The sequence below is a fragment of the Dipteris shenzhenensis genome, chromosome 8, assembly GCF_047967505.1.
Source record: "Dipteris shenzhenensis isolate YYH24624 ecotype China chromosome 8, Dip_SZ_1.0, whole genome shotgun sequence".
NCBI classification, from domain to species: Eukaryota; Viridiplantae; Streptophyta; class Polypodiopsida; order Gleicheniales; family Dipteridaceae; genus Dipteris; species Dipteris shenzhenensis.
The window spans coordinates 56144642-56159505 of record NC_141603.1 but is presented as its reverse complement, the minus strand read 5'-3'; the positions used below and the strand labels follow the sequence as shown (position 1 = coordinate 56159505).

Here is a 14864-nt window from a genome sequence, read left to right as displayed (position 1 = left end):
ACGTGATGATATCGTGCACGTATTTATTGCAAGCACCACCCTGTATCACATGGAGGGAGGTTGAGCATTCAAAGATTGCACAAGCCTGCTGCCTAAATCATAGGCGATGATTGAGAGATCAAGCTCTATAAGAGCATGTATACATTCTACGTAAAACATGAAAAACTCTGAACTCTATCTTTCGTATTCTCGTTTATGCTGTGAATTGTATCAGGGGAGGGGTGCAAACAGTAACACTGACTAAGCGGGACAAACTACGCGATAAGTTTTCATGTACTCCAAACCTTTGCCACAAGCTGTGCGGGCAATATCAAAGTACTAGCTACGTCCACAAGCAGTGCTTTGTAGGCAAGTCCACTGTAGAGGGAGCGACAATAACCTTCATAGTCGTTGAATAGACTAAACTAGAGCTCGATTTTCGGTTGAAGAGTTAGGGAAGAGTTGAATTTCTGCGACACCCTGCGCTCCCATGAAGTTGGGATTAATCCAAGGCGTCGGGTGTAGGTGAGGCAGGCGTTCCGGCACAAAGATTTAGAGTGTTGGAGAGCACGTCTAGAGTGGAGGGAAGGCAACATAGCAGTAGTAGAGGGCTAGCGATGAGGCAGCTAAATGCACCAACGTCCATGCAAAATGGATTGGTTGAGTAGGAAAGCGGGGGCGGAGCACGAAGGAAAGCCATGCGAGGAGCCACGTGGAGAGTATCGACGATAACAACATTCGCCTGTTGGGTTAGAGTGCGTGGAAAATCACATTAGGTGTCAAAAAAAATACGCGAAAATATTTTCGCTTCTCCAAGCTTGCCATCAGTTAGACTTCCTCGTGACACGTGGCAGGCTAAAAAGCTGCAAATTTGATAGGTTCAGTGGGATGGTGGGACACCCAACGATGCATTTCGTTTCGTGTCAAGACCTCCGTAGCCTTCCTATTGGGCTTCTCCACTTTTGGAGGATGGGGGGCGGGTGGAGTGTTCACAAAAAACATTTTTCTCAACAAATCACAAAACTTGGGGTGTCAAAATTTGAAGGCTTTCGAGAATTTTGTGAATTTTTAGCTAACAGATAACTAAATTGCCTAAAATTTTACAGATTTTACAAAATTGAGAAAACATTTTTTACAAGTGAAAATGAAAATATTGCAAGGTCGTTGTATATAGTTTGCAGGTTTTCTGTGAGCACTCCGTGGGTGGTATGGTATGAATCCCCATTTGAAAAGAATTATTTACAAAAAGCTTGCTACGTTGTTAATTTGTGAGTATTTGCTTAGTTAACTTGTGTGCTAGCCCGAGGACTGTGCGTGTGAGAGAGCGAAAGCGAGGTTGCTCGTTGGGTCTTTTACTCACTATTCATATTTAAGCAAAACATTAATAAGATGTAAGAAACAATGCTGAAATTTCGGCTCTAACGTGGAAGCCCTACGAAACATGACCTGCTGCTGCATGGCAATCGACAACTTTCACATGAGCCATGATCAAATACCTCTCTTCACCTTTAGCAGAGGGTATCATTACTCGGTGTGTCTTTTCGGTACCTGTGTGTGCTCGAGAGCAGCTTCAATGAGCCAAGCCGTCCACAATGCAGTTGTTCCCTTTAATATGCCTTTTCCTGTTTACAATTTGGGTGCAGTTGGAAGTCATGTACCAAGTGCTGAGCACGCTTTCAATAGAGCCAACATGGACGGTGAGTATAACTGGATTTCACCTTAACTCCCTGATTAGGGCCATAAACAATTAAATACATGTGGCTTTCTTTGTCCTGCAGCGCAACCAACTCTTCTGGTACGGTACGGGCGTGGAAGAATCTTCAATTGTTTTGCTGAAACGTGCAACAGCGTGATTTCTCTAACACAGGCAAAGAACATCCACGAGCACCTTGTCAAAAGTGAACTCATCCCGGATATCTTCCTGGGGAACACTCTGATTAAGATGTACGTGAAGTGCGGTAGCATGATGGATGCTCACCAGGTCTTTGATCGCATGCCAGAACGAAATGTGTTCTCATGGACACTGATAATATCAGGTTATGAAAGGCATGGCCATGCTGAGGAAGCTCTCAAACTCTTTTGGCAGATGGAACTAGGAGGGGTTGACCCTGATAATGTCACGTTTGTATGCATTCTCAAGGCATCTAGCAGAGTCGCCAGTCTTGAACCAGGCAAACGGATCCATGCGAAGATAATTGAATGTGGAATCCAGCCAAACATATTTTTGTGGAATGCACTGGTGGATATGTATGCCAAATGCGGAAGCATAGTGGATGCAGGCCAAGTGTTCGACAAAATGCAGGAAAGAGATGTTGTGTCATGGAATTCACTGATAACAGGATGCATACAATGTGGACTGGATAAGATGGCCTTCCAATTGCTCCAGCAAATGGAAGGTGAAGGTCTGAAGCCAGACGAGGTAACGTTTGTTTGCATCCTCAAGTCCTGCGGCAAACTTTTGGCTTTGGAAGAGGGCAAGCAGATCCATGTTCGCATCATTGAGTATGGATATGAGTCAAATACATTCATTGGAAGTACACTCGTTGATTTGTATGCAAAATGTGGGTGCATGGATAATGCATGTAAAGTGTTTCATAAAATGTTAAAACATGATGTTGTAGCATGGAATGCAATCATTGCAGGATATGCCAAGCATGGCCATGAACAAGGTGCTTTCAGTGCCTTCAGAAAAATGCAAGATGAATGTGTGAATCCAGATAGGGTTACCTTTATGAGCATTCTCAATGTATGCATTGATCCAGTGTTTCGGGAAAAAGGCTGGCAGATTCATGCTCATATCATCGGGCTTGGAACAGATGCAGATGTCTTTGTTGGAAACTCTCTTATTGATATGTATACCAAATCCCATAGCTTAGAGGATGCAGCTATAAGCTTTGACAAAATGCCCACACGAAATGCAGTTTCTTGGAATACAATGATAACAGGCTATACTCAGACTGGGCACAGTGAGGATGCTGTTGAGTTATTCGAGCTCATGCAAAGGGAACATGTGACTCCAAATGAGGTCACATTCGTAAGTGTCCTCCATGCGTGTGCCAATTTGGCTGCAGCAGAGCAGGGCAAAAGTATCCATGCACAGATTATTGAGACCGGACATGATGCAAACATCTTTGTGGGAAACACCCTTGTAGACATGTATGCGAAATGTGGAAGTGTACAAGATGCACGGCAGGTGTTCGACAATATGCCTGAACGAGATGTTGTCTCCTGGAATGCAGTGATCACAGGATATGTGCAGCAAGGGTATTGTGAGGATGCTATAAACCTGTTGCAACAGATGCGGCAGGAATGTTTAAAGCCAAATGAGATCACTTTTATCAATGCTCTTAATGCTTGTGCCAGCATGGCATATTTGGAACAGGGTAAGCTTATTCACGCTGATGCATTTGATGCTGGGTATGAATCAAATGTTTTCGTTGGAAGCACCATTGTTGACATGTATGTGAAATGTGGGAGTATTCATGATGCACGGGATGTATTTGACAAAATGCCTAAAAGAGGCATTGTTGCATGGAATGCAATTATTGCAGGATATGCAAAGAATGGGCATGGGGAGGAAGCTTTGAAGCTCTACACTTGTATGCAACTTGAAGGTGTGATATCAGATGAGTTCACCTTTGTCAGTGTATCGATTGCTTGTGCCAGCCTATCTGATCTGCAACAGGGCAAGTGTATACATCGTGAGATCATCAATACTGGATACGGGTTGGATGTTTTTGTGGGAGGTGCCCTGATTGATATGTATGCCAAGTGTGGGCGTATAGAATATGCACGACAGCTATTCAACAGAATGCCTGAACATGACCTGATCTCGTGGACTGTGATGATTGCAGGATATGCTCAACATGGGCACCATCATGAGGTTTTTGGGCTTTGGGAGCAGATGCGACAGGAAGGAGTAAAGCCAGATGGTGTTAGTTTTGTGAGTATTCTTTCTGCATGTAGTCATGTAGGTCTAGTGGACAAAGGTCTAGAGTTGTTTTATACTATGACTCAAGATCATGGCATTATTCCCACAGATGAGCATTTCGCCTGCATGGTTGACCTTTTCAGCCGAGCAGGATGCCTAGGTGAGGCAGAGAAGTTTATCAGTAAGATGCCATTTCAGCCTGGTGCTATGGTGTGGAGGACTTTGCTCGGTGCTTGCAGAAATAATCTGAGTGTGGAGCTGGCAGAGCAGGCCTCAAAATCCCTTCTTAAGCTGCAGCCAAAAGATTCAGCAGGATATGTGCTTTTATCGAACACATATGCTTCTGCTGGTCGGTGGGATGATCTAGCAAAAGTACGAAGGGCAATGAAGGGAGAGAGTGTTCAGGTAAATAGCTGTGTCGTAGAAGATACATTCTTGAATGAGGGGTGAGACTCTTTTCATGTGGCTAGCAGCTTGAAATGAGCAACTCCTTGCAGACATATGAGCTATCGTACCCGTAAGGAAGAAACATCTTCGCTGAGTCAAAGAAACTGACCAGGTGCATGAAGGCTGGGATTATGGTGGCTCAAGGAATTTGAGAATGCTCAAAGGAAGAAACAGTGTTCCACCTTGGTGACACATGGCCATGTCTGCTGGGCTCATTGTCATCCTTTTATATATACCCATCTCTACTAAATAAAGCTCAGATTGTGTACAGGGCCACTATCCTAGACGTATCTCTTAAATTATGCAACAGGGATCTACTTGCGAAGCATGTTGCTGTCGCTGGGACGTTGTTTTTTCATTGAGATGATTGGTGAGGTCGAGTAAACCAGGCATCCACGAAAAGTCACTTTTCATTTGCAACATAAAGAAACTCTTGATAATCCAGGTATTTATCTTGTGGTGAAATGGTGTAAAGTGGCCTTGCAAGATTTCGTTGTGAGTGTGCCTTTTCAAATTCATAAAAGCAGTCTGTGGATTGTTGGTGGCAGCATTGGGGAGAAAGTGAAGGGTCTTTATTGCTATTTATAAGTTCAAGCTGTTGACTGGGGCCAGATGTCAAGGTATATATTCTCTGCTCAATTCAAAAAAAGGAGATAAGAATAAATTTTGTGAATCCAAGAGTACCCTGTGTAAGCTTTCATTTTGGTTAGGCCAGTACATTTGAAGGTGTGCGCTTGGCTATAGAAGGCACATTACATAAAGCTATTTATTGGACGTGTGCAAGAGCTTAAGCAAAATTTAAAAAAACAAATACAAACTGAGAGCTGGGACTGAGAAATCGAAGCCGCGCACTGTGGTGACTATCCGGTGAGCTGTGAAGATATCTCAGATCTGTGTCTGTCGCGAGCTGTCTCCTGCTGTGGTGGGGGGCGTGGTCTCCTTGATCTTTGAACCCACTAAGCTATTTCATGAGTGACCCCTTGTCTCTGTCGTTCTCCCTTGAGGCTGGACCTTAATAGAGTGTGCTCTGTTCGTTCTCCGCCTTGCACGTGGTCTTTGCATCCCTCTATCGGCGGCATGGTGTCGGCTCTCTATGCTGATTCAGACTGCTCTCATATCAGCTAGCTCCTCCTCTACTCCACTGTGTCCAGGAGCTGACTCAAATACATAGAAGCCTGTGATGCGTCGTCGTGCTTGGTCAACCTCTGTCTCTTGTGGCCTGGTCGCCTCTTGCTGCTCTCTGATTTGTTGTAGTAGTGTCCACTTGTGTCGGTGCATCTCCATCAGATAGAGCCCAATGTAGATCCGATCATAGAAGTGGATCAGTCGTGAGAGTGAACCGAAGCTGCTCTCCTCCAGGTAGAGACAATGGTAGCGTCCCCGGATCTCATAGTAGGATGGGCAGGCACAAAGAAATTGCTCCTCTATCTCAACCAACCCCAATGTGCATAGCATGCAGATCCGTTGCTCTTTGGGTATACTAGCGGCTCTCCCTGCCTTAATCCGCAGCTGATAGGATGAAACCCGCATCTGTCCAATGGCGATCCTCAGTGCATGTGAAACTCCTCTGCCCTCCAGATGTTGGGGGTCTGATGATGAATCCCTCTCCGATACTCTCAAGAAGCGATCGCGATAGAACTGGATCTAGGCGGGGAGCTTTGGGTCTCCCCCCAAGTTTGAGATGTATGGAGCTGGAGGAGATCTAACCGTATGATATGGTTGATCTCATCTCGTGGGATCGACTCAGGTGGCGCGTCCATAAAGACTAGTGTCTTAAGTGAAAGTAGACATGCGTAAGCATGCATGTGGAGAACAAGATTTAAGTGAACTATGACTATCATACCACTTAAGGGCTAGGATAGCCAAAATATATCCAACTATAACAAAACGCAATAAAACCTTCAGCTACTAGCTTGGGATTTTATGTTTTTTGATCAAACAACGAATTCAAAAACAAATCAGGCCATGCTGTGGGTATCATTGCGTAGAGCTTCAAATTTTGAGGATATTTTCTTTTTAAAGAAGAGTGATCTGATACCTGTGGAAAGTTATGGGGCGATGGAAGGTTAAAGGTTGTAAGCTTTGCTATTTACTTTAGGAATGTATCCACAAAAAGGCATTATCAATGTCACCACAACCTGTTGAGGATCTGGACTTAATTCTATCACTTGTATGGGACCAACCACAGTCACCTCTTCTTGACACATTCTGTAATGAAGGCCAAAAGTAGCCTAAGTTAGTGTAGGTTAGAACAAAGTAGTGAAGGGACTAAATAAACCCACCTCACCCCCATTGTAGGGACCATTTGATGTGACATCTAATCCTATCTTAGGCTTGTTGAAAATAGAGGATAGAATCACTCACACCTCACACTCCCGATCGCAGCTCAAACAACACTCAAAGAGATGGGGAGAGAGAGATAGCAAAACTCTGACATATTCTTCCACAACAGTGGGCTGACAAAAGCTCAAGAGATGAGCATACAAAACAGCAAGGAGATGCTGTCCCAATATTTGAAGCTAATCCTCTCCCTGTGTGCTTGCTTGTGCAAGTGATGAGGAATGAGGGGGGGAATGGGGGCCTTTTATAGGCCCATTTCTGGGCTCTGAAAACCAACCAGCAGGGGGTTGGCCCCTGCTGCAGTACCGACCTGCTGGGCTCCACCACCAACCAGGCGGGTCGGCCTCTTGTAGGCTGATCTGGCCGGCTTGGGCCAGGCCTATGTAAAGGCCCATGTGCTGCTGATGCAGTCCGCAGTCCCTGCCTTTTACTGCTCCAGGAGACACCTAGGATGCGGCACCATCAACCCTTGCTGCGCGGGTTCCAGGCCAGGTAGGTGCTCTGCCCTTTTCTTCCCCTACCCCTATAGTCTTCTGCCCCCTTGTCCCCTCAAATCGGGGTCTCACATTTGGGGCAATGACTTTCTAACACCCCCTCTTAATGACACAACTGTGGGCTGATCCCCATGCGTCGAATGAGGTGTTCCATCTGCTCCCTGGGAAGCGCCTTTGTGAAGACATCTGAGACGTCGTCGTTGGTGAGGCAGTACATCAACTCTATGACTTCTTCGTCGATGAGTTCACGAACAAAGTGGTAGTGAACCTCAATGTGCTTCGTCCGTGCATGAAACACGGGGTTGTTGGCGATTGCTATGCAACTTTGGTTGTCGCACATAACCACCGTCACATCTTCTTGGGCCACATTCATGTCCTCCAAGATCCACCTGAGCCACAATGCTTCGCATGCCGTTGTACAAGCAGCCCTGTACTCCGTCTCTATAGATGAAAGGACGATGGTAGGCTGTTTCTTACTTAGGCATGACACTGCTCCTGATGAGAGTAAGAAACCATATCCAGAAGTCGATCTCCGAGTATCAATATTACCTACCCAATCACTATCGCAGAAACCTCCCAACTCAATGCCTCTCGTATAAGTGATGCCGTAGGTGCAGGTACCCTTCAAGTACCTTAGCACCCTCATACGTGCGTCCCAATGGGCCTTCTTGGGTGTGGCTGAGAACTGACAGAGCAATCCAACTGCGTAGGAAATATCCTGTTTGGTATTGGTGAGGTATAGAAAATTCCCCACCATGCGTCGATACAGTGATGAATCAATCAACTGAGATGGATCACACACACTCAACTTAAGACCAGTTTCCATGGGAGTCACTGCTGCTTTGCAATTTTCCATCTGAAAGCGTTTGAGCAGTGCCCTATAATATTTATCCTGTGAAATAAAGATACAGCTCTTTTCTTGCTTCATCTCAATCTCAAGAAAGTAGTGAAGTATGCCTAAGTCAGTCATCTCGAACTCCTCCATGAGAAGTCTCTTGACCTGAGCAATCTTCTTCGTAGGATCCCCTATAATGTTGAGGTCATCCACATATAGAATCAATACTAGCCGCAAATCGCCCTCTGTGTTGAGATAAAGATTTGCCTCTGATAGACTCTGCTGAAGCCCGATCTTTTGAAAGAAAACATCTATCTGCTGGTACCTAGCTTTGGGGGCCTGTTTCAGCCTGTACAAGGCCTTCTTCTGTTTGCAGACTTTTGATGGGGATCCTGGAATCTGAAATCCTGGTGGCTGTGCCACATATACCTCCTCCTCCAGGGTTCCATTCAAAAATGCTTCTTGACGTCCATCTGAAAAATAGGCCAACTGTGATGAGCAACCAACTGTGATGAGCAGCCAAGGCAATGACTGTCCGAATGATCACCATCCTAGGTGTGGGGGCGACGGTCTCATCGAAGTCAAGTCCTTAGATGTGCATAGCCTTTCACCACCAATGTCGCTTTGTACTTGTCTAAGCTCCCATCTGAGTTGAACTTAAGCTTGTACACCCATTTAGTCCCAATGACCTTCCGCTTGGTTGGTTTGGGCACTAAATCCTAGATGTCATTTTTCAAAATGGCATCCATCTTTGCCTGCATGGCTTCCTGCCATTCAGGAATATCCTTTGCTTCTTGTAAGGAACGGGGATCCTCAAGCTGAGCCACCATAGCGTAGTTCATGGAGGGAGTCTTCATGTTGCGTTGAGACTGCCGCACTCCGAAATTGCTCTCGGGAATGTCCGTGACCCGTGAGTCTGCTAAAGTTTTCAAATACCATTGAGATAGCTTCTTCTTTGATGGAGGTGCCTTTGCTGCAATCGCCTTGAGAGCCGGTTCTAGAACAGCATGTTCTTCCTCCTCCTCCTCCGCGGGGTCTTCAATCGTCTCCACCTCTTGGATGGTGACCTTGGGTGGGAGTAATGACGTAAGTTCAGGAACCTCTTCTGCATGCTGTGGCTGTGACTCAAAGATCACGTCCTTGCTGATAAGGATCTTCTTCTTTTCCGGGTCAAAAAGGCGATAGGCCTTGGATTCTTCACTGTTTCCCACAAAGATACATCTTCAGCTATGTAAATCAAGCTTTGTCCGCTCATCTTTATGCACATGAACAAATGCATTAGAACCAAAAACCCGTAAATGAGATATTGTGGGCTTCTTATCTTAGTAAGCTTCATATGGAGTCTTATCATCAACAGCCTTGGTCTTGGTTCTGTTGAGGATGTGAACGGCAGTGTTCGCGGCTTCACCCCATTAAACTTTCGAGAGATTCCTCCCTTGCAACACCTGTTCTGTGACGGTCTTGTGCTTCCTCTCAGCAACTCCGTTCTGTTGAGATGTGCGAGCTGTCTCTTGATCCGGTGCTTCTTGCAAAATCCATTGAACTCGGTAGAAGTGAACTTTCTCCCTCTGTCGGTGCAGAAAGCTTTGATTACCTTCCCACTCTCCTTCTCTACCTGGACCTTCCAGTCTTTGAATTTTTCATAAGCGTGAGACTTCTTGGCCAGGCAGAATACCCATGTCATGTGACTAAAATCATCCACAAATAAAAGAGAATACCGCGAACCTGCGAATATTGGGCCGCAGATGTCGGCGTGAACCAACTCGAGCGGCTGCTTAGCCTGTGATGAGGCCTCCTGTGGGAACTTGTCCCTGTGTTGCTTGCCCTCTAAGAAAGCCCTGCAAACACAATCATTGCCTGTAATCGGTGGAAGTCCATCCACCATCTTTGACTTTTGCATCTTGGCAAGAGTGTCATAATTGACGTGATCGAGCCGCTCATGCCACAATTTGGATCCACCGTGGTCCCCGTGCACCAACAGAGCATTGAGCCAATATAGCTCAATGCTCCTCGACTCCTTGGGCTACCACCTTTCCATTTGCCTTGGATGTAGTGACTTTGCCGTTGTTGAATAAAACCGACATATTGTGCTTGTCCATCTGACAGACAGACAAAAGATTCTTGCACAAGTTCGGTACATACAGTACACCGGAAATCAGCTCCTCGTTTTCTGCAGTCGTGATGAATGGAATACTACCAACACCCTTCACAGGGCATGTCCGGTTATCCCCCACAGTGATCTTGGAATCGGGATGTGTAGCTTCCATGGATTTGAACCACTCCTTGTTGGACATGTGCTTTGAAGCTCCACTGTCCACGTACCAACCTTCCTTTCCTTCACTGATTGCATAAGTGGAGCAATATTCAGTGATGATGAAGAGAGGGCCAGTTGTGACGTTTGCCGATTCGGTCTTTGGCTCCTTCTTGGACATGAACTCCTTCTTTCGCTTGAGGTCCGTTGCCTCGGGGGGTGCACTACTAAGAAATCCTAGGTATCACGTGCGTTAGAGGGGTATTTAAAAAACCCCTCAACTAATCCCCCCCCCCCCCCCAATAAAACCATCCCTTTTTATATATGAACTAACAGATTTTTTTCTAAAGTTCAAATTAAAAACCCCTTATGTTATTGTAACCCTGTTAATTTTTTTCAAACATGGGATTAAAATACCCCTGCTTTTGAATGCACGTGGTATACTAAAATTTTTGGAGGTGACCCCCCCGCGCTTCTTGCGGCACTCTTTAGCAGAATGACCAAGCTTCTCACAATAGAAGCACTTCATCTGCCTCTTTTTCTCTACATCCTCGGTCTTGTTGTTGTTCTTGGAGTCTTTGAACTTACCCTTGCCGGGCTTCCGATTGAGTAAATAGCTTTTCCCGAGCCTCTTCCTGCAATAGTAAAGGGCCAAGCTCCTCGAAGGTGAGAGGCTTGGTTCTCTGTCTTGCAGTGACCATAGTCACGAAACTCTTGAAACTACGAGGTAGCTTGTGTAATGTCAACAATGCTAGATGACTTGAGTCTACCTTCTGACCCCAACTGCTGCGAGCTGGTCCCTTACCACCTTGACTTTTCATGAACATTGTCTGCCTTATTCATATCTAGGTTGTACAATTGATGTTGAAGACGCAAAATACAAGATGTGTTATCTGTTTCATACAGATTCTTCAGAATAGCCCATGCCTCTACAGACGTCTCGGCCATTTGGATGTGCGGAAGAACAGAGTCCGCCGTGGTCCCGATGATTAATGCTAGGGAGTGGGCATCTCTGTGTTCCCAATTCTCAGGCTCCTCTCCATCTACTGGAATGAGAATCTTCCCCTTGCTGTCCAACATATCTTTTGGCTTTGAGGCCAGGTAGGTGCTGTGCCCTTTTCTTCCCCTACTCCCCTATAGTCTTCTGCTCCCTTGTCCCCTCAAATCGGGGGCTCACAGGTGGGATAGTGACTTTCTAACAAGGCTTCCTTCTTCCTCCTTCTTGCCTAGTCTCTCCTAGCATAGATGTTCAATCATGCTATATGCCACGGCTTCCCCCCCTGCTTGGAGTACCACCACCATTGTGCCGATATACAAAGTAGGGGATTCCATGGATACTGGGAACTACCGCACTCTCACGATTGATCATACACTAGCCAAGATTTATGGGTTAGTACTATAGAGAGAGATCAACTCCTATATAGAGATCTCCTAGTACACATGGCACTTGAAAGCAAAATGCTCCTCTTACTCAATCTCATGGCAATCACACAGGGTACATATGTGGCTCTCTCGAGGTATGCCCTCAGCTGGTCCACTCTCAATGCTGAGTTGGTGCGATAAGACACGGAACTATGCGATCGATAACCTTAATGAATCTGGGAGGTGGATTCGGGTTTATCCTGGTGGACTCTCCTACGAAATTCCTAAACGATGGGAAAGATGAGCTTCACTAGCAGCTCTTTGGGTGTCAACCAAGTATTGAGTGTATATAGCTGTAGGATGTCCTCTCGAATGACCTGGTTGATCTCATGATACATGAGCGGGATCGAAGGAGCCTCAGTGCTATACTGGAAAGTGATAATCTATCCATGTGGAGTCCCAAACTCTCATCTACCTGCGTGTGTCCAGACTCCACATACCAACATCTATGTGATTACCCTTAAATGCTAAGGTCATGGAGGAAGATAGGGCCAATCACGGTAGTCTACGTCGTCTTGAGGTGCACGAGCCATCTTTTGCTTCACTAATAATATTGAACAAAATGAAATACGGTACCTTTCGGTTGTGTATCGACTATCAGGGATTGAACAATATTACTAATGATAATCTGTTGGATGCATTGCATGGTGCAATGATTTTTAGTAAGATAGATTTGTAATGCGGTTACCATTGGATCAGAATTTGCTCTCAAGATGTACACAAAACAGCTTTTAGAAGTAGATTTGGTCACTATAGTTTTTAGTAATGCCATTTGGACTTACCAATGCTCCAGCTACAGTTATCATGTTGATGAATGACTTACTATGCCCACATATTGGAAAGGTTGTAGTAATTTTATTGATGACGTATTGGTTTACAGAAAAGCCTTGTTGAGCATAGAGATTATTTGAGAATAGTGTTCAGTACCCTAATAGAGATTATTTGAGAAAAGTGCCTCTTGTAATAAAACCGCTCCTTCTGCAATGCCACTTGCATCGGTCTCTAGGAAAAACAGTTTCCGAGGATCAACAATCCTGAACACAAGTCCTTGAGCCACTGCTCTCTTAATTACGTCAAAGATTTCTTGATTATTTTCCCAAACGTATACCTTTATAAGATTAGAATATATCCAATCGTACAAATTTAGAAACATACTTTGCCTGACGTCAAACCGGTCAATGAAGAGACAATGTATGCTCTAATATGTCTTCTATAGAATTGAACAAAAGCCTAAGAAGGACCGTAAAGCTATCAGATTCTTAGGCAATGGCCACACCAAAATTGCAACCACCTTCTTCCGATCCTTCATGAGTTAAAATGAAGCCAAGATATTCTCGCTTAACCATACATAGCATAGAATGCCAGTTGCCTTTGAAAGCAATAAGCTTCCACCTTCTCAGAAGAATTGGCCAACTCATGACCAAGAGTTGTATTCATGATTTGAAAGCATGAGACTCTAATATTTGGTGAAAAGTTTTATGTTGATATCAATCATGAGACTCTGAAATACTTTTGTAAGCAACCTAATTTGAGTGGCCACTAAGCTAGGTGGACGGAACTCATGCAAGAATTCCATAGGAAATTCGGTGCTGAAGAAGGAAGGATAATAAGTTACTGATCTGTTGTCATGCATTATGCATAATATGAGTTTCATAGTATTAGAAAGTGCTCTAATGATTGAGATTAGAGAAACTTAGACTAGAGTCTTTGTCTCCTAAGGCTGTTGTGATAAAACCCAGGGTTATAGATGGCGTGGCTTCGAGGGAAGGCCATAAATATACAAGAAATACCATTGATGATGATATGCTTAAAGAAATGGCAAGGTATTAGTACCTAATTGGAATGATCTCCTGCAAAAGATCATCCATCGGTGCAATGACAGCCCATGTGCAAGACATCCAAGTGTCGAAAAGATATACAAGCTTTAAAGCGTAATTTCTTTTGGCCAAATATAAAAAAGCATATTCATGAATATGTGTAATGAAGGGGAAAAAGGGGCTAAGTTAGAGGTCCTTTAGGTGCAAAATGTGGAGGGACTATATAAGTCTCCATCCACCCCCTACTATGTACCTTTTTTATGTGACATCTAATCCTATCTACTACCTCCTCCTTCTCCTACGTGCTATGTGGAGGGACTATATAAGTCTCCATCCACCCCCTACTACGTGGAGGGACTATATAAGTCTCCATCCACCCCCTATTATGTACCTTTTTGATGTGGCATCTACTCCTATCTACTACCTCCTCCTTCCTCCTACGTGTTGCCTACTCTCTCTCTCAGTCTCTCTCTCTCTCTCTCTCTCTCTCCCCCTTCCTCTCCCTCTTTCCCTCCCTCTCTCTCTCCCTTCTGCTCCTCTATCCCCCTTTCTCCAAATCTGTCCCTACCCCTCTTCTACATTGGTATCAGAGCTCCGCTCTCTGGCACCTTTGTTTCCGCCCTTTACACCCTTCACTTTGAATTCTAGCAATTGCTACGCCAACACCTATCCCGAACTTGCAAGCTACAAACAAGCTACGCCAACATCCGAACGACAAGGTGACTGCAAAAGTATTTCTAGAAGAGATTGTGCCAGCGATGATCCTTGGTGGTGCTCTGAAGAGGGCTTGATTGGGAAACACTCTACAAGCTATAGCCTGAAATCCTGAGCGTTGCTCCAACATCTAAGCGTAGGGCCTCCATCGCCAACAAGCACACCACCACCTCGATTCACGCTTGTGATTATCACGCTCGTGTCCATTGAATCGGGAAAATTATGTCGCCTCAAAATCCTGTGACAACATCGTGGAGCATCTCGTCCCCACCGCCATTGCCAGTGAGTCCAAGGTCTTCTGCCTCCAGATGAAGGGCGACTACCATCGGTAGACCTTGCTCGCCTACAAGTCTGCCCAGACGGCTCTTGTGTGATGCCCCAACAACACCTCGTGCGATGCCCCTGACGCCGCTCCTTGCTTGACGTCGTCGGCTCGTGATGGCTTCTTGTCCCTGACGTCGCTCTACGTTGCCGGCCTTACCTAGGCTTCCAATCCAATGGTTGGTTAGTTTAACTAACGTTAATAGGTTAGGTTAGGTTAGCTAGCTTGGGTTGTTGGTTAGGTTAGTTGAGACTAGTTAGGTTTGTAGGTTAGGTGTAGTTAGTTAATCTGGTTAGGGTTAGTTAGCTAGAC

At 45.2% G+C, this 14864-nt stretch overlaps 1 protein-coding gene across 2 annotated transcripts in view; it reads left to right on the top strand.

Moving 5' to 3' along the window:
- The first annotated feature begins 1410 nt into the window (after nucleotides 1-1410).
- The window catches only part of LOC147899706 (pentatricopeptide repeat-containing protein At2g33680-like), a 44667-nt gene continuing 31213 nt past the window's right edge, over nucleotides 1411-14864 (top strand). For both annotated transcript variants that reach the window (XM_087378231.1, XM_087378230.1), the window contains exons 1-3: nucleotides 1411-1676; nucleotides 1758-4802; nucleotides 4906-4977. In XM_087378231.1, coding sequence (XP_087234357.1) covers nucleotides 1421-1676; nucleotides 1758-4360 — 2859 coding nt within the window. In that variant the 5' untranslated portion in view covers nucleotides 1411-1420 and the 3' untranslated portion in view covers nucleotides 4361-4802; nucleotides 4906-4977. The remainder of the gene's footprint in view (nucleotides 1677-1757; nucleotides 4803-4905; nucleotides 4978-14864) is intronic.